The 23,019-nt window shown below is 45.5% G+C and overlaps 1 protein-coding gene and 3 non-coding genes across 4 annotated transcripts in view; all 4 read left to right on the top strand.

Annotated features, from left to right (window-relative positions):
• HSPA8 (heat shock protein family A (Hsp70) member 8) overlaps positions 1-3,290 on the top strand; it is a 6,044-nt gene extending 2,754 nt beyond the window's left edge. Inside the window, exons 5-9 of the mRNA XM_027699651.1 lie at positions 277-832; positions 1,157-1,359; positions 1,636-1,834; positions 2,097-2,329; positions 2,806-3,290. Coding sequence (XP_027555452.1) covers positions 277-832; positions 1,157-1,359; positions 1,636-1,834; positions 2,097-2,329; positions 2,806-2,991 — 1,377 coding nt within the window. The 3' untranslated portion in view covers positions 2,992-3,290. The remainder of the gene's footprint in view (positions 1-276; positions 833-1,156; positions 1,360-1,635; positions 1,835-2,096; positions 2,330-2,805) is intronic.
• Positions 990-1,080, top strand: LOC113975540. The gene has a single exon (XR_003536847.1). It is a non-coding gene; the product is annotated as a small nucleolar RNA SNORD14 (small nucleolar RNA).
• LOC113975538 lies at positions 1,454-1,550 on the top strand. Its single transcript, XR_003536845.1, has one exon. It is a non-coding gene; the product is annotated as a small nucleolar RNA SNORD14 (small nucleolar RNA).
• LOC113975539 lies at positions 2,394-2,490 on the top strand. Its single transcript, XR_003536846.1, has one exon. It is a non-coding gene; the product is annotated as a small nucleolar RNA SNORD14 (small nucleolar RNA).
• Positions 3,291-23,019: the final 19,729 nt, after the last annotated feature.

Here is a 23,019-nt window from a genome sequence, read left to right as displayed (position 1 = left end):
ATTATATATAGATATTATATATAGATATTATATATAGATATTATATAGATATTATATAGATATGTATTTTAAATGTTCTAAAAGTCTTTATCTATTGGAATGGTTGACAAGAAATATTAAAGTTTTTGGAATTCAGTAGAAAAGGTGCTTAGGTGAAAGTTCTATTCTATAATTGTTCAAAGCTATAGTGAAATCTATTTAAGTGTCTCATGGCCAAATAGAAAAGTTGTTAACCTCCCAGTAATAGGTGAATTAAAAACATTGCTCTCCTCCCAGGTGGGTGCTGAAAGGAACGTCCTCATCTTCGATCTGGGCGGCGGCACCTTCGACGTGTCCATCCTGACCATCGAAGATGGCATCTTTGAGGTGAAATCCACTGCTGGGGACACCCACCTGGGCGGGGAGGACTTCGACAACCGCATGGTGAACCACTTCATCGCCGAGTTCAAGCGCAAGCACAAGAAGGACATCAGCGAGAACAAGCGCGCCGTGCGCCGCCTGCGCACCGCCTGCGAGCGGGCCAAGCGCACCCTGTCCTCCTCCACCCAGGCCAGCATCGAGATCGACTCCCTCTACGAGGGCATCGACTTCTACACCTCCATCACCAGGGCTCGCTTCGAGGAGCTCAATGCCGACCTGTTCCGGGGCACCCTGGACCCCGTGGAGAAGGCCCTGAGGGACGCCAAGCTCGACAAGTCCCAGATCCACGACATCGTGCTGGTGGGCGGCTCCACGCGCATCCCCAAGATCCAGAAGCTGCTGCAGGACTTCTTTAACGGCAAAGAGCTCAACAAGAGCATCAACCCTGATGAGGCCGTGGCCTATGGTGCAGGTAACTATAATGTAACTAACTCCCATGTTATAGCTGTGGGAGGTGGTGGTACAAACTGCTACCTGAGTTCGGGTCTCAGAGCAGTACAGGTGTAGGCCCTTTGTTTACCACCTGGATGACTAAAGCTCTTCAAATCAGTAAATAAATCTTCTTGGACTTGCAATGATGAATCAGATTCCAAAGCCATTCGTAGTTTCCACCAGAAGTCTACTAATGATGGCCAAAGTCTTCCTTGGATGTCTGAGCGAGCCATGTGCATGACTGTAGTGTACAGTTTATCTCTAGCATTATCTGACTCTTAACAATTCCCCTTTCTCTCCCCAGCTGTGCAAGCTGCTATTCTGTCTGGAGACAAGTCTGAGAACGTGCAGGACCTGCTGCTGCTGGATGTGACTCCGCTGTCCCTGGGTATTGAGACAGCTGGAGGTGTCATGACAGTGCTGATCAAGCGCAACACCACCATCCCCACCAAGCAGACCCAGACCTTCACCACCTACTCTGACAACCAGCCCGGGGTGCTGATCCAGGTGAGCACAGAGCTCTGGGCTGAGGTGATAAGGAGATGCTTGCAGTAACTCTTAGGCCAGAGGTGGTGTGTCCTTGCAGTTTGTAAATCCCTGGTTGCTGTGATGAAAGTGATTCCAAAGCCATTCGTAGTTTCCACCAGAAGTCGAAAGACTTGTGTTGGTCCAAGTTCCTTCCTTGGATGTCTGAGCGACCATATCCCCTCAGGATAATTAATAGCTCGTTATGGTTTAATAATGTCAATCTTAATGACATAATTGGATGGTTTTCCTCACTAGGTGTATGAAGGAGAACGTGCTATGACTAAGGACAACAACTTGCTGGGCAAGTTCGAGCTGACTGGCATTCCCCCTGCTCCCAGAGGTGTCCCTCAGATTGAAGTAACCTTTGATATTGATGCCAATGGCATCCTGAACGTGTCTGCTGTGGACAAGAGCACTGGCAAGGAGAACAAGATCACCATCACAAATGACAAGGGTAAGGACCCACGTGTTTCTGAGGGTGGGAGGCTGAAGAGCTCTGAACTGTGCTTTTTATTTTAATCACAACTTGGCTGTAATTGGCATTTGCACATTGATTTGTAGCTGTGAGCCTTGGTTTGCTGCTGGTGCAGTGGTTCATGAGTTCCTAAGAAAGCACATTCTAGGCCTCTTCTACCTACCCAAACTAATTAGAAATGTGTGATTTTTAACTGATGAGAATTTGTGACTGAGCACAAACCATGCCCTGTGTTCTGCAGGCCGGCTGAGCAAGGAGGACATCGAGAGGATGGTGCAGGAGGCAGAGAAGTACAAGGCAGAGGATGAGAAGCAAAGGGATAAGGTGTCCTCCAAGAACTCCCTGGAGTCCTATGCCTTCAACATGAAAGCAACTGTGGAGGATGAGAAGCTCCAGGGCAAGATCTCTGACGAGGACAAGCAGAAAATCCTGGACAAATGCAATGAGATCATCAACTGGCTGGACAAGAATCAGGTGGGTCACATTCCATGGTCCAGGTGTCCAGCTGGGCTGGTCCAGGAGGATGGAGAAGCTCTGGTTGCTGTGATGAAAGTGACTCCAAAGCCATTCGTAGTTTCCACCAGAAGTCGAAAGACTTGTGTTGGTCCAAGTTCCTTCCTTGGATGTCTGAGCGACCACAGCTTCCAATCCCTCCTTTTTCCAGCTGGGTTTCTCCCATGAGTGATCTGCCCTCATGTGTTGCTCCTGGAGCAACAGGACCTTAAGATTAAACAGTGGTAAAAGTACTAAGTAGTGTTGAAACTAGATCAAGCAGAAGTTACCTTACATCTGTCCAATGCAAGTCTGACTTGGGACTGAGCATAATAAAAATAATAATAACAATGATCTGGGCTAAAAATAAGCCTGGATTCTTAAATATATAATCCTGCTTTGTTCCTGGGCTGTGTCCATGAGTGAGAGCAACATTAACTGAGCTTTGTGTTTTCCAGACGGCCGAGAAGGAGGAGTTTGAGCACCAGCAGAAGGAGCTGGAGAAGGTTTGCAACCCCATCATCACCAAGCTGTACCAGAGCGCTGGAGGGATGCCCGGTGGGATGCCTGGAGGATTCCCAGGTGGTGGAGCTCCTCCCTCTGGTGGAGCCTCTTCTGGACCAACCATCGAGGAGGTGGATTAAGGACACTGGGAAATGCATTCCACTAGCAGTTAGTGTTGGAGGACCCCCAGGTGGGGGGTAGAGTGAAGGACCCAAACCTGTAGGCACATCTGGGTTGGTTTTGCCAGATTAAAACTCCATAACTCAGCTGCTGTAAAAAGAAAACAAAAATTCAAAAGAAAAAGAGAAACATTTTCTGGGCATTTTAAATACTTGAAAGTGTGCACAGGAGGGAGATGAAACCATTGCACTTTACAGTACTGTAATGAGTGGAAATGCAGTTCATGTCCTAAAGAATAAAAACTATTTAATGGGCATCACACTGTCTCTGTCTTCACTTCTTTGTATTTGTAGATTAAGGGAAAAGAAAGTAAACTTTAGGGTAAATAAAGGTAATTATGCTACCTAAACATGATCCAGGGGGGTACCTCAGTTGGGAAAGGAACCAGGTGCTGCCTGGGCATTATGGTCTGAATGCATTTTTGGGGAAGAACTTAAAAGCTGATTATCATAGACATTGGGCAATAAATGGCATTCTTAAAATAGACACAGGTAATGATTTGGTCTTGAAAGCATTTATGAGCTGAAGCATCTGACTTTCAGGAAGGCAGGTTCAGAGGTGACTTTAAGTTTGAGGAAGCCAGTGCTGGGTGGGGAGGTGGTTTTGGGTGGCCTTTTCAGCAATAACAGGCAGTAATACCACATATTTTGTGGAAAATGCTGGTATATTAATGTTTAATATCAAATTATATAGCAGCAGTCTGCTCCCAGTGAAGCCTGGAGCAGAGGAGTGGCAATTATCAGTTGCTAGTGCAGTCCATGAAAACCTCTAGGCCAGGATCAGTTGGAAGGAAGTTGGGGAGATCATCCAGTCCAGCTGCCTGAGCAGGGCTGGATGTTGAAACCACAGGCACAGGAGAGACTGGAATCACCTCTGGAAGTCTTTCCAGTGTTTGCCCACTCAATAAGGAAGCATTTCCCTGTCCAGTCTAACTGCAGCACAGCTTGGAGCTGTTCCTGTGCATCCTGCTACTGGATCCCAGGCAGGGATCATGTTCCCTCCATGAGGTCACCTCCAAATGCAAACCAGCTCCCTCAGCTGCCTGTGGCAATCAAATTCTTACACTTCATATTTGGGTTGTAGTGCCAGAGCTGTGAGTGGTGCTTGGGGGCACAGCAATGCTGAGAGAGCCCATAGGGTGACACAGAGCTTAATTGATGATAGGAAAGCAAAACAAAGGATTTATTTATTCTTCCATCACACCTGACGGTGACCAGGGAGGAAAAATCCCATCCCTGTCTCCCCTTCTTTTTCCTTCCCCCAGCTCTATATGCTGATGACCCCACAGGGTCTGGGATATCCCTTGGGGTCACCTGGCTGTGTCCCCTTGTGTCCCCCCAGCCTCCACTGGTGGGGTGAGGAGCAGAAGAGGCCTCTGTGCCAGCCCTGCTCAGCAGGAACTGAACCATCCCTGTGTGCTCATCCCCGTTTTCATCACAAACCCCAATCACAGCCCTGAGCAAACCACTGTGAACAAACTAACCTGTCCCGGGTGACCTTGGCATAGGACAGTGACAGGACTGTCCCTCAGTGACCCCTCAGCCTGTGCCTGCTGATTGCAACATCCTGTGCACTGCCAGCTGTTAGAGTCACCTGATAATAATTAGGGGAATAACCACAACATTAATTAATCCCACCAAATTGAGTGAGAAATAAAGTGTTGCACTGCAGGGTTTGAATTCCTTTCAGTTTGGGGGGGCTGGGGGCCCTGCTGGCACTGCTGGTGCTGGGCCACCAGATAGCAGCACCTGACCATGGAATGGCACAGAGGCACCTTTTTTGGTTGCCCCTCTAAGGTTTTGAATGATGTCACCCCAAAAATATTTATGGCATTTAATTGGATCCGTGGCAGCACCTCCCATGAATGGTGTGCGATGCCTTTGTTGCCCTAAGGGACACTAAGTGGAAATGGGGGTGGGAAAGTGGTATTTTAGGGTATTTTAGGACCAGTGGGTTAAGCCAGCACAGTTCTCACAGGAGGGTGTTGCTGGGGGCTGTCAGGGCTCTGGTTCAAACCCACCAGCCTGGTCAGGCTCAGGGAGGAGATTCCACACTGTAAATCCTAAACAAGCACAGGTACAGGCTGAGGGTCTGTCCAGAGGGATGTGAGACCCAGAGTGGGACAGAAGGGGCTGCTGCAGAGTTGTTGTGAATAAATGAGTGAAAACTATGTCAAATTTATGAGATTTTCCTTTAATGATGGCAAAGAAACCTAAAGAGTTGTCTGCAAAACAGGGGAGCAAAATAAAGGATACCCACCAAAACAAAGCATTTCTTGGGGTCCATCCACCTGCATTTCATGGGTCAGGGGGAACACTTTGACATTTAAAAGCAGTGACTGGGCACCTAAACCTGTGCCTGGGAGCAAGTGCAGGTATTGTGTGAGGGTACCTGGACGAGTGAGTACCTGGACAAGTGAATTCCTGGACGAGTGAGTACCTGGACAAGTGAATTCCTGAACAAGTGAGTACCTGGACAGGTGAGTACCTTGTATTGTTTTTACAGTACAGGTACAGGTACTTGTATTGTTTTTCTCATCACCTCTGCCCCATCCCTGGATTTATTTGATTTATTTTTCCCACTGCCTTTACCCAGCAGACACGGGGACACACCTTCTGCCCTCACACCTTCCCTGCTCTTCTTCCCCTCTCCCACATCATCACCCTCATCACCCCTTTTCCTGTCGATTTTCCACCAATTTTCCACCCAACTCTCCTGCCTGGAATGATTTCCCACCGGGCAGTGGTTTATTTCAGTCGTCAAATCTCGCCTGAAATCTTTAGCCATGAAATATTTAGCCCGGCACCAGCAAACCACACATAGTGTTAACGTGTCACAGGCTGCCTGGAGACAGCATTAGGCTGTAATTTGAAAGTGAGTGAAGTGATAATGCCACGAGCCCTGCTTTTGTGAGCCTGCATTAATGCAGCTTCTGCCAGCACCAGGCATCGACAGCACATCGACTCCCACTAATAGTGGGAGGGAAGGTGGCAAAATTGGGGCTGATGCGGAAAATAAAGCGTATTGACCAGCCCACTGCAGCGCCACAGCGGCCCTTAATCCATGAGTGCCCTTGATGGGGGGGTTTTAATGCAACTTTCCAGTCAATCTCATTTGTGGTCTCACACTCTGCCTGCTGGGGAGCGCTGGGAAAATGGCAGAACTCGGGTCATGCTGTTGCTCAGAGCTCATAGTTATTGATCCCGGCCGGGCTCAGGAGTCTGGGTTATAATTATTTCATTAAACCATTTAATGGTTATCAAATATGAACCCTTCCCACCGTTCCATTTTGGGAGTGTGGCGAGCTTTAAATTTTATTGCTAATCCATGTTGAGCTTATTCTTCTCAAATTGGCTGATGCTCCCAAGTGGTCGCTGTTCCACTCCCAAAGCTCCCCGTGCATTGATCCCAGGAGAGCCCCTCTCACGTGGCACAGGGAGTTGGGGTTATGTGTGATTGTCATCCCAAATTAAAACTGGACACCCTGGTCCCCTCTCTGACCCATTTTTGCCATGGTGGGGTCACTCTCAGGCTGCCACAGTGAAGACACTGAGTCTCTTCCCTTACACCAGGACCTGGGGGAATGGCTGGTGTTCTGTCAGGAGAGGGTTAGGTTGGATATTAGGAAAAGATTCCTCCTCCAGAGGGTGGTTGGGCACTGAAGAGGCTCCCCAGGGCAGTGGACACAGCCCCAAGGCTGCCAGAGCTCCAGGAGTGTTTGGACAACGCTCTGAGGGACAGGGTGGGATTGTTGGGGTGTCTGTGCAGGGCCAGGAGTTGGACTGGATGATCCTTGTGGGTCCCTTCCAGCTCAGGATTCTCTGATTCTGTAATTCTTATGGAAGACTTTTTGTGCCTCAGTTTCCCCATGTCTCAGTTTCCCACTTCACCAGTGGAGTTGCTTTTTTTCACTCATTTGGGGCTCAGGGAAAATTATGACAAAAATCTTCCCCTTATTCAAAGACAGGCTGCTTATCCCTGTAAAGGAGGGAGAAAAATCCCCTTCCAAAGTGTTTTTGGTTTCTTTCTGAGAATGAAAACAATTCTGTTGTTTTCCTCATCTAACCAGACTATGGCTGCATCCCAGTTGGTCCCAAATGTTTGAGGCAGCCTTTAGAGCATGGCAAGAAAAACACAGGCTGTTGCTGCAGCCCTGACATGGAGCATTTCCCTCTTCCCTGGGTGTGTTATCCTCCATGTGGCAGCTCAGAGCACCTTGTACTGGAGTGATTTTGGGAGGCTCCTCAACCTCTAGAGGTGCTGCAGGCACTGCCAGGCACCACCTCTGTGGGCTTTGGGGTTGGTTTGTTCTATTAAAGTGGCCCAAGTTATCCAAAATCCTCTTCCTTTCACTTTTCCCCCTTGTGAGTGGCAGGTCAGGTCAGGGTTTAATTCCTGTAACTGGAAAACCCCAAAGGAACCGTAGGAATCCCAGGGACTCTCATCAGCTGCCCCAGAGCACCTCCTGCCCTCTCTGACACCCCAGTGCCTTTCAAAATCCCACAGAACTCATGGATAGAACTGGATGTGCCCAGGTCTGGGGAGGACAGGGAGGAAACACCTGGGAAGGCATTTGTATTCCAGATCCATTGAAAGCCTGTATTCGCAGGCACCTTTCCATTAAAACCCTGGATGCTCTGGAAAAGCTCTATCTTAATTTGAACAAACTGATTCCTGTTTCTGTGGGCAGGCAGCACAGTTCCTGCAGAGTCCTTTATCAGTATTCTGTGCTGCCTTCTGGCAGCTGCTCATTTGCTGTTGCCTCAACCTGTGCTGACCTCATTTTCTGTCACAGAGCAGTGAAGGATTTGGTAAAAATTAGTTATATTAGTAGCTCCCCATACAGCCAGTTTATTTGTGATATGACAAATATTTCAGCCATTAGGATCTTTCCATCTCTTAGCAGCTTAAATGCACTCACTTATATTCCAAATCACTGCTTAATTTAAAAGCCTATTTGTGTAGATTGTTGCAGGCATGAAAAAAAACACACAACTGTGGAACACTTACCCTTTCAAATAGGCCTGTGCAGAGCTGGAGTTGTGGCTGTGATTGGATCTCCCACTCCATAACTTCACACTCCCACTAATCACTGGGTGCACAGCAGCAGCACAGCAATTCCAGGCAGGAAGGGAGGGTGTGATGCCCAGGATGAGGGGGCTGGATTGCTGCTGGCTCCCCACCCTGCTGGGATTCACTGTGCCTCAGTTTCCCCACCTGCCCTGCTGGGATTTTGGTGGGTCTCTGGAGCCACACAATTTGGGAATGCCCTGGGTGTGAGGGCAAGGAAGTCACTGCAGAGGTAGGGATGTGCAGGAGGGATCCAAACCACCCCCTGTAGTGCAGAATTCCAGAATGGTTTGGGTTGGAAAGGACCTTAAAGCTCATCTAGTCCACCCTCTGTCATGGGCAGGGACACATCCCACTATCCCAGGTTGCTCCAGCCTGGTCCTGGACACTTCCAGGGAATATATGCTGTTTATACTCAGGGGGGTTTCATGTTTCCTGTGATCCAAACACTTCCTAAAATAAATATACTCGTGTCTTCAACCTTGCTGGCCTCAATCCTCCAGTTCAGGGAGGGAAGGTGTTGGGATACCCCTTCCATGGTGCTGTCCCTCCTTGAATTCCTCCTGTCACTCAGCTGGGATATTTCTCCAGGTTTTTTTTTTTCCCACACCCAGGAGGCTTCAATGCTTCTTTTAGAGGCTTCAATGCTTCTTTTAGAGGCTTCAGTGCTTCTTTTAGAGGCTCTGTACCTTTTTATCTGTTGGAGGTAACATCAGGATGTGACTCCAGGGTTGCTTTAAGGAAGGTGCAAAGATCACAGTCAAATCCCAGGAGCTGCTGGCACTCCTGTGGGATGGTGGCTGGATGAGCCAGGCTGTCCTTGCTCTCTCCCTGTGTTTATTCCCCTGGGGAAGTTCTCAGTGCCACTTTGAGGGTTTTTTTTCCCCAAAAATACAGGTTGTGTGATGCATTTTCTGCCTCTTCTGCCCCTGGATCTCAGCTGTCTCTGTTGGGATGAGACACACCAAATATTTCCCTCTGATTTTTAGGAGGTGAGATTGAAATTCAAAGTTGATTTTTGAGGAATAAAGGATCCACAGGTTATCCCAGTTAATTCTGCCTCCAGAGCTCTGCAGAGGAACCAGTTCCAAGCCTTTTCCTGAGTGTTATTCCTGCCCCTGGTTTTCCCTCTCCTCCTCCCAGGTAGGCAGCTGGTGTTCCTGGATCTCACCTCGCTGGATTTGATGGATTGCAGAGCACTGGGAAGAGCAGGAATTCACCAGCTCTAAAAGGCAATGGCCCAAAGTGTCATTTGCTTCAGAGGGAAGGTTTTGTGCTCATGGCATTTATCCCTCAGGTTCACAGGCATTGCCTGCTGCTGATAATTCTGCAGAGGGCTGGGAAGGGGTAAAAAAGGGGAATTTAAAAGTTAAATGCTGCAATTACTGCATTTGATTATGTCAAAAATATCTATTAAAAAAAGTTTTACGGTGGGTGATGGCAGAGGATTCTGACTAAAAAAATTATCCTGAGCAACCAAGACTTGATAAATTCTCCTGCACCTTTCACAATGAAGGAGTTGTGATGGAGGCATATTTAATTGCTGGAAAAAGCCTCACAAACCCAGAGCAAACTCTAATTCTTGCTTGGCTTCACTATTCAACTTGCAAGACTCTGGGAGTTCAGATGCTGATGGAAGTGTATCGATTTTTGCCCTATATTGAAAGCTTCCAAAAAAAAAAAAACCTCGACAAAAAAACCCACCCTGCCTCCTGTGATGCAAGTCCCATGGTTCCAATTAAAATCACCTGTTAACTTAAAAAGGTCTCTTTTTAAAAAGGCTTTAAAAGATTTTCATTTAATTGATTCGATGTAAAATGCCCTTTACAATTACCACTATAAACTACTTGTTTCCCACTGAGTAAGACCCAATTTGAGATGTTTATCAAGACTTTGCACTCTTTCCACTCTTCATACTGAGTTCTTAAATTCCTTATTGACAGCTTGCATCTGTCAGCAATGGATATTTTTAGTTGGTTGCAAGAAAGCTTTTAAAAGGTTGTAATGGCTTGATTTTGTCTCTGTGGTCTCAGGGAATAAATCAGCCCTGAATGGCCTCGTAAGTGTGGCCAGTGCTGGGCTCCCCTTATTTCAGAGCAGTAAATTGACTTGATTTAACAGATTTCTCCTTTCCTTGCTCCAAGTTTGTCCATAAAGACAGTGGGTTTAGTGCAAATATCACACCCCTTGTTCTACTTTAATTTTTGTCTCTTACATGAACTAATAAATGTTGTGGCACTGGTTGGGTTCTGCTGAAGTCTGTGGGGCTTATTTAGAACTTTAGGGATGTCCTGTGCAGGGTCAGAATGTTCCTTGTGGGTCCCTTCCAACTCAGGATATTCTCTGATTTGTCCTCAAAAGACTGATGACCCCCCCCAAATTTAACTGAGACAAGTTTGCTTTATTAGAAGACAATTTATTCCAACAATTTGCTCTCTCACTGTGCATATTTAATCCAATTTTTCCAGTTTGCTTTATTAGAAGACAATTCATTGCACCACATTTTCTCTCTCACTGTGCATATTTAATCTCATTTTTTCAGTTTGCTTTATTAGCAGATAATTCATCGGGACCACATTTTCTCTCTCACAAAATTCTCCTTATTTTCTGTTTATCAGCTGGGGAAGGTGGATGCAAACACCACTGGTTTCTCAGTGCACAAAGTACATCCCTGTCTCCTCGTTGTGTTTTAGCTCCCAAAATCTATCAGGGGAGAGAGTTGATCCATCCAGAAAGGCACAAAATTTTTTGTGTGCCCATGAGCTGAGTGGTTTTACCAAAAGCACATCCCTTAATAGAAAGGCACAGAAATTATCCAACCACCCAGGGAGGAAAAGCAACTGATGGAGGGGAGAAAGAAAAGGGTCCTAATAAAGGATCCAGAAATCAAAGCCCACCTCGTTGGGTGTTTGGAGGAGCCAAGGGAACCTCAGTGGTTTAATCTGGGAGGTGTCCCTATATAAACATAAAGGCAGCTCTCCTTTCCTTTCTCTCTCCCCCTCCTCTTCTCCTGGGAAAGCTCTTCAACCCCAGGGGGTTCAAGTCTTGCAGTGCCTTGAGAAATCAAGTCATTCCTGTAACCCCAGCCCTCTGGGCATGTCAGATAGGAACATTTTAGCAGCAAAAAACCCCTTACTTTGCAGTTTTACACCACAGGACCCTCTGATCCCACAGGTTCCCTGCAAGGGCAGGCACCAGGGAAGGGCCTTTCTGCAGAGGGAGCTGCTGGAAAACGGGTTTTCCTCAGGAAAGGCAGCAGCTCCTCTGGATTTATGAGTCCTTCAGGCACCAAAGGGAAAGAGATTTTCCTCCCTTGCAGTCAGCACGGATAGAATTCAGCAAATACCAGCCTAGGAGAGGCATTTTCCCCCTGCAAGCCCATTTGTGTGTCCATTAAAGGAAGTGCTCTCGGAGGAAGGAAAGCACTTCCACTGCAACACGTGCACCTTCCCCCAGCATGGAAGAGTAAAATACAACCACAGCTGCCCCCTGAAAACAGGGGCTGGCATCTCATGCAGTTTGCTCTGGCTGGATTTCAGCCTTTCTCCACATCTTTTTTTTTGGAGGGGAAAAAAAGGCCAAGTTTGTGCTGCTCAGCAGCGACGCTGCAATTTGTCTTTATTAAAATACACTTAGACTCACCTAAGTGTGCTTAAACCCAGCCCAGCTTTCTGACCTAATAAAAACCCTCCTAAATTACCCCAATTACAGGTTCACAAACAGAGAGTTTGTTTCCACACTTCCAATTCAAACCCTACCTATACCAAGGGGGGGCAGGATGGTACCTTAAAGCCCCCAATGCTAATTACAAACCACAACAGGTTAAAGTGTCCAGCACAAAGGTGATAAATACAGGCATAATTATGGGTTATTGCAGGAGCTTAATTAGGATAGCTGTAATTAGCCTATTTTTCCCAATTTTCAATGAGCAGCAAACAAAAATCAAATGGAAAATATTTTAATTTAAAAGGCGTTCTCAGCGCGGGGTTACCAGGAGAGACTTAATTATTCATTGATAACAATAAGGGGGAGAAATCAACTCTTTTGTGCCAGGATTGATAAAAAATGAGGCTCTCAGGCAAAAAATAATCCCCAGCAGGTTTAACCCTGGAATTTAGGTTCCAGTCCATGGAGAAATCTGGGAGTCTTCATCTCACCTTCATTTTAGTCAGGCTTAACTTGCAAACTGGCATCGACACCTTCCTGGAAAGGTCTCTCTTGTCCTTTTTTGGGTGAGGGAGTGTTGAGAAGTGCCAAGGGGGTCCCAGAGCACCCCAGATTTCCTGCCTGCTGGTACCTCCAGCTGCTTGGCTGTATCAGGGACATCTGAGTGGGTTTAAACACCAAAGTCCCGGAGCTGAGCTTCCCTCTTCCCAACACCCTTACAAAGGAAAGAGGGAAAGAATGGTCAGGTTTAAGAGGCAGGTTCTAGGGGTGGGTTTAGCAGTAAAGGGGCAGGAGAAGAGTAGGTTTAAATTCAGGTGCCCAGGGGCTAATTAAGTCCTTCTTTGAAACATTTGTGCTGTCAGAGCCTCCTTGAAGCTGCCTTGGAAGCAGCCTGGAAAACCCTCTTGCTGCCTCACGTTGGATCTCCAGCCTCTGGCCAAGGAAAAACTGCAGAAACCCTCAGTCTCCTTAAGATTAAATAAAATAACCAAGTCCCTGAGCCCTGCTGCTGTGGTGGGAACAGGGCACAACCCATCCTCACCCTCTCAGGGTTTTGGGGTGTTGCTTTCTGCCGAGGAGCCCCTCCTGCCAAACATCCCCGTGGATTAAGTTGCTCATTTGCTGGCCTTGAAAACATTTCCCTGCCCACGAGCTGAACAGATGAGACTCCAAGATTCCTCTCTTTCTTGTTCATTTAGGGGTGAAAAATTGCCAGCAAGAGTTCAATTAGCATCATATCTGCTCAGCCTGGGCCGTGCTGGGGGCCTTCCTGCACCCACACTTGGTCCCCACAATAGCAGCATCTGCTTTATTAGGAGTTGCCTAATTGAGGCTGACGTGCCCAGTTATTCTGTGCTCACAATGTGCTCTGGGGTGAATGGCTGGAGGGGAAGGGATGGGGCAGGCACAAAGATGGGTTTCCCTCTGCTCCTTGGACCTCCTTTCAGCAGGAAAAGCCTGGGCTGACCTGGTGCATTGCTTTATTCCCAGAAAGGTCCTTAACTTCTGGACCTGCCTCACGCGGCTGATTTTCCTCTGAGAGTTTGGGTTTGTTCGTGGATTTATTTATTTGTTTTTTAAATCAGAAGTCAACACTGTCAACACTGTCAACACTGCCAGGAATGCTTCTAAATTGTGTGGAATGGACTCCTCTTATATGAAAATTAAAGTTACCCTTATTTTTTTTTTGCTGATGATGATTGAGATGAGCTTGGCCAGGCTGGGATCAAAGGGCAACACCTCCCAAGAGCTCAGCAGATGCACTTGGAAAAACCTGGAAACACCTTTTGAAGCTCACAAGTTCTTCTCAAAGAACTCTGCACAAACTTCAAGGCCCTCAGAGCTTTGGTGGGGGGGTGAGATCAGCAGCACCAAACCCAAACTCCCAGAGGAACTGAAGCACAGACTACAGATAATGTATATAAATATATGTAAGTGCTTCATATGTAAGGGATTGAAGCACAGACTATTTATAATATATATAAATATATAAAAATGCTTTATTATAAGGAACTGAAGCACAGACTATTGATAGTATACATAAATATATATAAATGCTTCATATATAAGGAATTGAAGCACAGACTTTATATAATGTATGAAAATACACATATGCTTGATATACAAGGAACTGAAGCACAGACTATATATAATATATAAAAATATATAGAAATGCTTGATATATAAGGAAATGAAGCCCAGAGACTATATACAATATACACATTATACATATATATATATATTCTTCCTATGTAAGGAACTGAAGCACAGACTGTATATAATATATATAAATGCATCATATATATAAGGAATTGAAGCACAGACTATAGATAATATATATAAATAGATATGTTTCATATATGAGAAGCTGAAGCCCAGAGGCAAATTAAACCCTGTTACCCAGAGTTAACCCTGAGCAGACCCAAACATCCCGTGCAGGGTCAGTCCCTCCACGGCCTAAAACTGAAAACAGATCCCAGAATTTGTGGAAGTTCCTTCCCCTCCCACCCCAGCAGTGCCCAGGGATGCTGCACATCCAGGGGAAGAGCCCTGAATTTCGTGGGAGTAACTTATTTAGGGAGCGTTAATAAAACTTGTTACCCCGATGGAAACAAACCCTTCCCTAAAAATCCAGGAATTGATGGATGTGTGTGTGTGGAAAGGGAGCAGCACAGGAGGACCCAGGTTTCCTGTCCTTTTAGGGTTGGATGGCAATAACCTCCCCACGATGACAGCTAAATTAGCCAAGATGGCTTTCCATAATTTCTCCAAACAATCACTTAATGGGAGCGGTGTAATTCCACGAAATAGGTGAATGGAGTAGTGATCCATTTTATGGAACCATCAATAAACTAAACCTTGCCTGCTTTTAAGATTAAACTGAAAAAAAAAAAGAGCCAAAAAAAAAAACCCCAAACCCTGCAGCCAGTGAGAGGAGAAAAAAAAAAAAGAGTATTTATCTTTACACAGAAAATTTGTGTGCTAGTAAAGTGCAGGCAGTGACAGGAATTTCAATTATTTAATCAAAAAGAAAATGAAAGTGGCTTTAAGTGTTGTGATTTGAGCCAGTGAAATCTAATGTGGGCTCACATTGAATATGAGGAAAATGGGAAGAAAATTAAAGCTGCTCCTACTTAAATCATGTGGTTACAAATGGTAAATTAGTTTCTCGATGTTTTCATTTAAGTGTTTAAGTGGAAGGTTTTATTCTTAATGTAGTGTTGTGACACAGAATAAAAACCTTATCTGTCTCTATGGCTTTTTTTTCTTCCCCCCTCTGTGTTGCTGCCTTAGAAGGCAAAAGGGGAAAAAGCTGCAGCAGTATTAGACTGCTTTTGTTAAAATTGGGAGGCAATATGCTTTCACCACAAGCTCATTAAGGTAATAGATGAATAATGCCTATTAAAAATGCACTAGGCTAAATGAATTTAATGTGTGTTGCATTTGCCAGAGGATACAAACTGGAAAATTCTCTTTCTTTTTTTCTTTTTGTACTTATTTGGAGGCTCAAGGACTGATCTCGGCTGGGCAGAAATGCACCGACAAGCAGACACACACATCTCGTATTTTATATTATTTTATTATTATTATTTATGTTCTATATATATTATAGACACCTCTTTTATATAGAAAGATGCACAGGCTTATAAAATTCTAAAATCCCCTCTATTTTGAGGACATTTTCTATGATCTGTTGTTTCCCACTCTCTCCAAGCTTATTTTACTTGACCTGTTGGACTTGCAGGTTTAATTTTCCATCTACCACAACAAATGGCAGACTCATTTGCAAAGACTCCTTTGGGCTGCTGGATTCCACATCTTGATCCCCTCAAAAAAAACCCCAAATTTGGGCAGAAAACTATCATTTTCTTTGCACTGGTGACCCTGGTGATTACATCGCATTGCGTGTTTCTAATATCAGCTTTGAAGAGCAGAAAATGAATGTATGGACTAAGAAGCCCCATAACTCATTATTAAAAATAACAGATGGGTGGAAGCTAAATCGAGACCTAAAAAATATCAAATTTGTGTGTTTCCTCAGTAAGAAATCAGTGTGTTTTTAAGTCTGGGCAATTTTCCATCACTTTTCTGTTCTAAAAACAAATACCAAAGTCACTGCAGTGATTTTCAGGCTCACACTGAAACAATGGAGTTGCTGCCTTCTCTCCAGCCACTTAATTATGAAATATTTTGGGCAAAATGTATGTTTGAGGCTGCTAATTGTCCAACTAATTTGACTGAATTTGGTTGCTCTGTTAAAACCACGGTAAGGGGGAAAAGGAGAGTTGGAGAGGGATGTACAAGGCTCACTTTTGTTTGAGCAGGAAATCATATTAAAATAAAATATCAGAAAGAGCAAGGAATAGCTGGGCTGAATCAAACATTGCAGAACTAAATAAATGGGGTTTATTTTTTAAGTATGGCCAAATCATGCAGATGTTACCTCACTAATTTGTAACCCACCTTGTTTCAGAGCATTTTAATATTTCCCTTTAAAAATTATATTGCCAAATGTGAGGAAGTGTTCTTGACATTAAGCAATATTCCCTTCCATTTGAATACCTCACCCTTGGAAAGGGACAAAATCCTATTTCAGAAGGTAATTTCCAGTTTTAAAGCATTATTTGAAGATGCATTTGTGAGATGCTGACTGGATTCTGGCCTTTTTTTTTTTTTTCTTTTTCTTTTTCTCCTCCCCCCCCTCCCAGACCTGTCATCCACTTCTGGAGTGCTTAAAATAAAGTGCACAGATACAGAGTAAGCTGAAACAGTCAAGAAGCCATATAATACAAAAATGTTTCGAGTAAAGTGTGTTACTCAGATCTTTCTAAAGTACATTTCTGCCTTTATTCTGAAGGCCACAGTGCAGGCAACTCTGACTAATGCAAGTAATGGAACCAATCTCTCCCTTTGATCATCAAAAAAGGTTATCTTTTTTTCTTTTTGTAAACTAGGTCCAACTAGTTTTGCAATCTGTTTGGAGTAAACATGAAAGGGAAAAGGTTTAATTATCTTTCAACCAAGAAAGATAATTTTCTTTGGACAAAGTGCCTCGGTTTGGGCCCGTCCCTGTGACCCAAACACCTGAGTCGTGACATTTGTGTGCATCAGGTGAGACAACAATTTGTGTGTTTAAACCAGGAGGAGAAACCAGCCCTAAGTGATTTATAAAATCCTCTCTCTGGTAGAATTGACCTTTTAACTGGAGGCTGAATCGTGTTTGCAGAAGCTGAGTGTGGTTTGGAGATAATTTTCAGGGGAGCTGCTCAAAATACAAACCCGGAGCTGAGGGCCTTGACAGAGATCTGGGGATGAGAGAAAGCTGCTCGTTCACCCTGTCTATAAACACTTATTTTCTCTGCATGCACTGTGATTCAAACCATAAATTTAAAGACTTGGAAAACTGGGGTTTTTGCTCCACGGGCTGCCAAGGTTGGATGTTTTCTCTGTGTCTGATACAGGAGGTCAGACTGGATGGTCATAACAGCTCCCTCTGACCTTGGAGTGCATCATTTGTCTGCTTTTTGGTTTTAAGGCTTCAAAACGAGACACTTTAAGGTTGGAAAGCGAAGAGTGGAATTGGAAAGAAAATCAAAGTATTCGAGTCATTTCGGTTTCTGTGCTCTGCTGGTTTTTATTTAAGTTACTTCTCACTTACTCCAGCCCGAGCTCAGACTTGGGGGTTGTATATTCAGTGTTTCTCCAAGTGGAAAAGGGATATGAGGTTTTCATGAGCAACCCGGAGCGGCAGAAAGAGGAAAACCACAAAGAAAAGTAGGGAGACAATGGGAATAAAATCAAGGTTGAATGGATAAGAAAGGGAAAAGGAGGATTATCCTGCCCCAAAGGTTAAAAGCAAGGACATACACGGCTTGTACATCACGAAATTGGGGAAACAAGGGAGGTCCCGAGCCACTAATGCAGAAAAGTGACTCAAAATGTTGGGTTGTGCAGATGCTTGTTACACAGCTGGAATGAAAGAACACCAGTGAGCATTAATGTGCTAAAGGCAACAACAAAGCAGGGACTAGAGGAGCAAGAATGGATTTTTTAGAGAGCAGAGGATTAGCCCAGATCCCAAAGTGCAGATGGCGTTGGGTGAAATAATCACCTCGGCCTCGAGGGAGCCAGCAGGGCCCGTGGGTTGGTCACACCATGAGGAGGAATTGAGATGCAACCAAATGAAGGGGAGAACTAATTGAAAGCAGGTCCCAGGGAAACTTCTAAGCCTCCCTCCCAATTTCTGACTCATCCCCCCCCCCAAAAAAAAAACAAAAAAAAAGAAAAGAAAGAAAGAAACAAAGAAGAAGGAATAATCTTGCTGTGTTTTGGACTAGTCCAGATGACCCTGTTGAAGTTGAAAACAAATATTAGATAATTAAAAAGGTCTTGGTTAATAAAAGTCACTATTTTAAGGAAGTGTTTAGACCAAACCTGCCAATGCAAACACTTACATTCTCTTTCTGCAAGTTCCCTGCCTTCAGAAAATACTCAGCATTTCCAGCCAATGAGACAAATTTTCAGTCCAGAGATGAAATTTTGGATCTAGGAATGGAACCCCTGAGCCTGTGCACACATAGTTGGGTTTGGGAGGTGTGTGAGGAAGCTGAAGTCTGGTTTCACACCTTAAATTTCATTTTTCCCCTCAGTGATGCCATACCTCTTTTTATCCCCAAGATTCTTGGAGGTGTTGGTAGTGATACAAACCTCAAAAGTGCCTTCCTGTCTCAACACCTTCTTAATGTGGTCCCCTGGCATCAGCCACCCTTCCATCCCCTGTGCTTTTTACCTGGAACTACAGCCCTGAAATTATTGTGCTGTTCCTGGGGAGGTTCAGTGATTCTGTGAGAATAACACAGACCCAGCTTTTGACCTGAGTGTTTCTTGTCAGGGGATAAAATAACAGGCTGATTTCTTCTCTGTTTCTCACTCTGCCTCCTCTTCCTCTCAGCACAGACAAAGGACAGGGCCAGTCCATGGGATGACACATTTCTGAGGCAGCAAAAGCCAAGGGGGAGTTTTGATTCTTGGAAAACTCTGGATCTTCTCCTGGTTAGGAGTTAAAACCCCCTCTTTGATGCTTCTTTCCCCTCCCACCCTCTCTCAGCCCTGGGACAACCTCCCAAACCCTGTGGTTTCAGGCAGCACTTCATCTCAAAGCCTGTCCACCACACCCTCCTTGGGCTGGTGCCAAGGCACAGCAGAGGGTTTCCAACACTAAAATATCCGTGGAATCACTGAATATCCCAAGCTGGACCCACAGGGAGCCCAGTTCCTGATTCTCTGTGGCAGTGCTGACATACCAGGAGAAGCCTCTGGTGCAGACCCAACCTGGTGCTCAGGGGGTTCCCACCACTGCCAGCTGAGCTGAATTTTATAAAATCACAGCATCCCTGCTCCTGGATGGATTTTCCACAGCCTGCAGGGTGGTGGGAAGCAGAGTTGGGTGCCAGGTGTAGGCATGGGTAGGTGGGGTGTGGAAGGGCAGAGGGGCTGGAGCAAGACAGGAGCGTTTTTGCCTCTCTCCAGCAGCACCTCAGGGCAGGGGCACCTGCTCCTGCAGGGTGGGAAGTGTTTTTGCCTGAAGCACCAGGATGGAACATTCTCCATTAAGCCATGCTTTGTGTTCAAAAGACCTCTCTCTATGTTATGTGTGTGGCTACTCAACCTGAGCTCTTCAGACCTCTCTCCTGCAGCCAGGCTCCCATTTTGATCATGTCAAGGCTGTCTGGTTTTAATTTAACCCTTCCTTTTGGAGTGGATTTGTCTCGAAAGGCATGAAAAGGCCGGGCTCCCGAGCTACCTCACCTCTTCAAGAGCCACAGGAAGGTAAGTGCGTGTATTTTTAAACTGCACCAAGTTTATCCCTAATGCAACGCACTGAAATAAAGCTGCCAACATCAATGTGGCTGCACCGACCTTTTAAATGACCCCCGAGGTATTGAGTCAAATAAATTTCTGTTTTCCTGGGCAAAATTCTCCCTGTGATACCTTGAGATGATCTTAAGCATGCAAGTAATGATGGCTGGAGTTATGTGTGTTATGTGTGTTATTAAATCATGAAGGGGGTGTGTGTGTACATACACAGGGAGGATATGTTTGTAAAAGTTAATAAAGCTCTTTGAGCCTGTAGAAATCATTTTATTTTATTGAAGAAACAACAAACAAACTCCACAGCAGTGTGGCTGCCTAGGTTAGGTATCAACTACGAGGTTTGGGGGTCCAGGCTGAGGTGTCACCCAGCTCCCCAAGGTGTCAAAGTGCAGCTTTGAGGGGTGATTCTGCTCCTCCCAAACGGGGAGGGAAACACACGGTGAGTGAAACAGCCAAACTGCAGCTTCTCCCTGCCTTGCCATGACCTCAGTCTCTCTTGTTTTCCCCCCTAGATGTGTCCCTCAGCCCAGCAGAACCTCAGCTTCTGCCCAGCTTTGGGGCAGCTGCTGCTGAATTTGGTGAAAAGCCGTGGGAGCCCCTCAACAGGAGCCCCTGCTCTGCTCACCCACGAGGCTGGCAGCAAATGGGATGATGTCTGCTTGCAAAAACCCACAGGAACACCTGCTGTGTGCATGACTGGCCAGCAAAAAGGGCCAACCTGGGATCTGGGGCTGCTCCTTGGGGAGGGCACGTTTGGGGGTCCCTGGGTGAGATCTGTCCTGCTGGTCCCCCCCACCCCAGAGACCTTCAGGAGAGGGGCAAAAGGGGAAAACAGGTAAGAGACTTCTGGGGCAAAGAGGGTGGGAAGCCCCTGGCACCCCATTTCTGTCCCAAAAAAACATGAAATGTTAAATTTAAAACATTCCCAGGTGTGAGGGCTGCAGGGCAGAGGTCCCTCCTTCCTGGAGCCTTTCCCTTCCCCACAGATGGGGGTTGTCACCTCTACTTCTTGCCCCTGAACTGGCACCAGCGCCTGAAGTGCCACTGCCTGGTTTGGGGATGGGTTTTGCTGCTGTTGTTGCAAGAAAACATCAAAACTGGACCCCAACCCCCCTCTCCTTTATTTCTCTGTACCCTAAACAAAGAGGGACCCCAAAAAGCAGCCCCTCTCAACGTGGTTTCAGGCAAGAAGCTCTTGCCTGAGTCCCAAAGCCGTCACCCAATCTGGCTGAAGTAACACGACTTTAATCTTTCAGATCTGCCTTAAATAAATATATATATTTATGGGCTGAGTAGAGCCCCAGCCCTCCCAGAGAAGAAATCTCAGCTGATGAAATGGCCAGTCAAGCAGCTTATACACTCCAAGTTGGGCTTTAGACCCTTTTAATCACTGTTAATTCATTTACTCATTTGCTCCTCAGAGAAAGTTGTTGGCATGTTTTTAAACCCCCAGCCAAAACCCCGTGGTGATGCTGAAATGGGCATTTGAGGAGGGGACACTGTGACAGATTTGTTACATTTATCTATTTATTTATCTGTTCATACATCTATCTATTTATTTATTTATTCTTCCCAGAGAAAAAGAGGGAGTTTTGTGGGTAGCACAGGGAGGGGAGGGATTTTCCCCCAGTTCTGAGGGGCTGCTTCTGCTTCTCTGAATTGGTGCACCTGCATCCACACTCTGCAGGCAAGAGTTTATATCTATATCTATACATCTACATATCTATACATCTATATATCTATATATCTATATATCTATATATCTATACATCTATCTATAATATATCTGAGAATACAATATAATATATAATATAAATATAATAACTGGAATAAATATAGGAATATACAAAATATATAAATACACAAAATATACAAATATACAAAATACACAATATCAGAATACAATAAAATATATAAATATAATACCTAAAATAAATACAGAAATATCTAATAAATACATATATATGTTGTTTAAGTGAGTGCTGACTGTCTGCACGTGGGCACTACACGTGTAAAACAAGGTGTGTGTGTGGCTCTAACACATACAGGGTGAAAACCCCCCCCGTGGGTTTTCCCGGTGCGATGGGGAGCTCTCTGCTCCCCCCTGAATTTTGGCACTGCTGCAGGAGCCACATCTTTATCCCACCCCCGCGTGTCCGTGCCCGGCGGTGGCGGAGAACCGACGGCGTCGCTGGAAAAGCTCGGGCGTCGCACATTCATTAAAGCCCGACGGTTGCCATTTCTATTCTTTTAAAGCTTTTTCCTCATCTATTTACCATTTACCAGCTCATCCATATGGAAGACATGGCTTACACTTCCCTGAGAACTGTACTTTTAGGACTAATTGATTCGGGTAATTAATTTGTTCTACCTGCTGGATCAGATGGAAGCGCTGTCCGTGTGCCCAAGGATTAGCACTTGCCTTTCTAACATCTTTCTTAATTATCTAATAGCATGGGTTGTGCGAATTCTGGCTCTATTAGAACACTTTTACTATTAACGGTAGTGATTGGAATTGTGATGACAACTCGATTTCAACAAATTAGAGCTTAAAATCAGGAGATGAAGGAGAAGTGCCTTCTTTTAATTTCCCTGAGTTTAACATCAATAATTAGAGCAATTTTCCGAGATGCGAACCGAAATTACCTCGGCTATGATGTGGTGTATCACCCTCATTTTAGCAAATTGACTCCGGGGAAATGAATGTTACAGATTAGAGGGGGAAAAAAAAAAAAAAGAAAAAAGACAAATAGAGGAAAGAACCCCCCCCAAAAAAGTCTTGGCTCAGCGAGAGCGGGGAAGGGACGGGAACAAAACCCCGACGGGGTGAGAAGCTGAGCGGGAAGGGAGAACCTGCGTGCGCGGGGACAGGTCAGGGGAGGTTTAGGAGCGGTTTTAACCGCTAATTTATTATCCCCGAAGTTTTCTCTTCATAAAAATAAGGGGGGAAAAAAAGGAGGTAACACTTAAATTTGGGCAAACGCTCCAAGGGGGCTGAGCGGGCTGGTGCGGTGCGGGCTGCGGCTGATGCTGCGGGGGATGCTGCGAGACACCGGAGCTGCTCCAAAGCGGCTCCTCGCCCCCGGGGTAGTTTGGGTGGCCCGGCAGGCCCGTCCCCCCCCTGCTCGCCATTGGCTCGCAGCGCAGCCCCCTTCCCACCGCGCCTCAAAGGCGCGCAGCGCCCCGCGCATCCCCGACCCGCCCGCCTCGCCTCCCCCGGCTCCGCCAGGTTATTTCTGGCTGGGGGATATTTTATTTATTTTATTTTTTTTAATGATTATCGTTATTTATTTTTACCCCGTCTCTTTTTAAAATTGTTGTTTATTTATTCTTGTCGTCGTTATTTTTGTTTATTCCCTTCCGCCCCCGGCGGTGCA

This window comes from Neopelma chrysocephalum, unplaced genomic scaffold, assembly GCF_003984885.1.
Source record: "Neopelma chrysocephalum unplaced genomic scaffold, ASM398488v2 Primary Assembly neopelma1_138, whole genome shotgun sequence".
Classification (NCBI taxonomy): Eukaryota; Metazoa; Chordata; class Aves; order Passeriformes; family Pipridae; genus Neopelma; species Neopelma chrysocephalum.
This window is presented reverse-complemented; position numbering and strand designations above follow the sequence as displayed.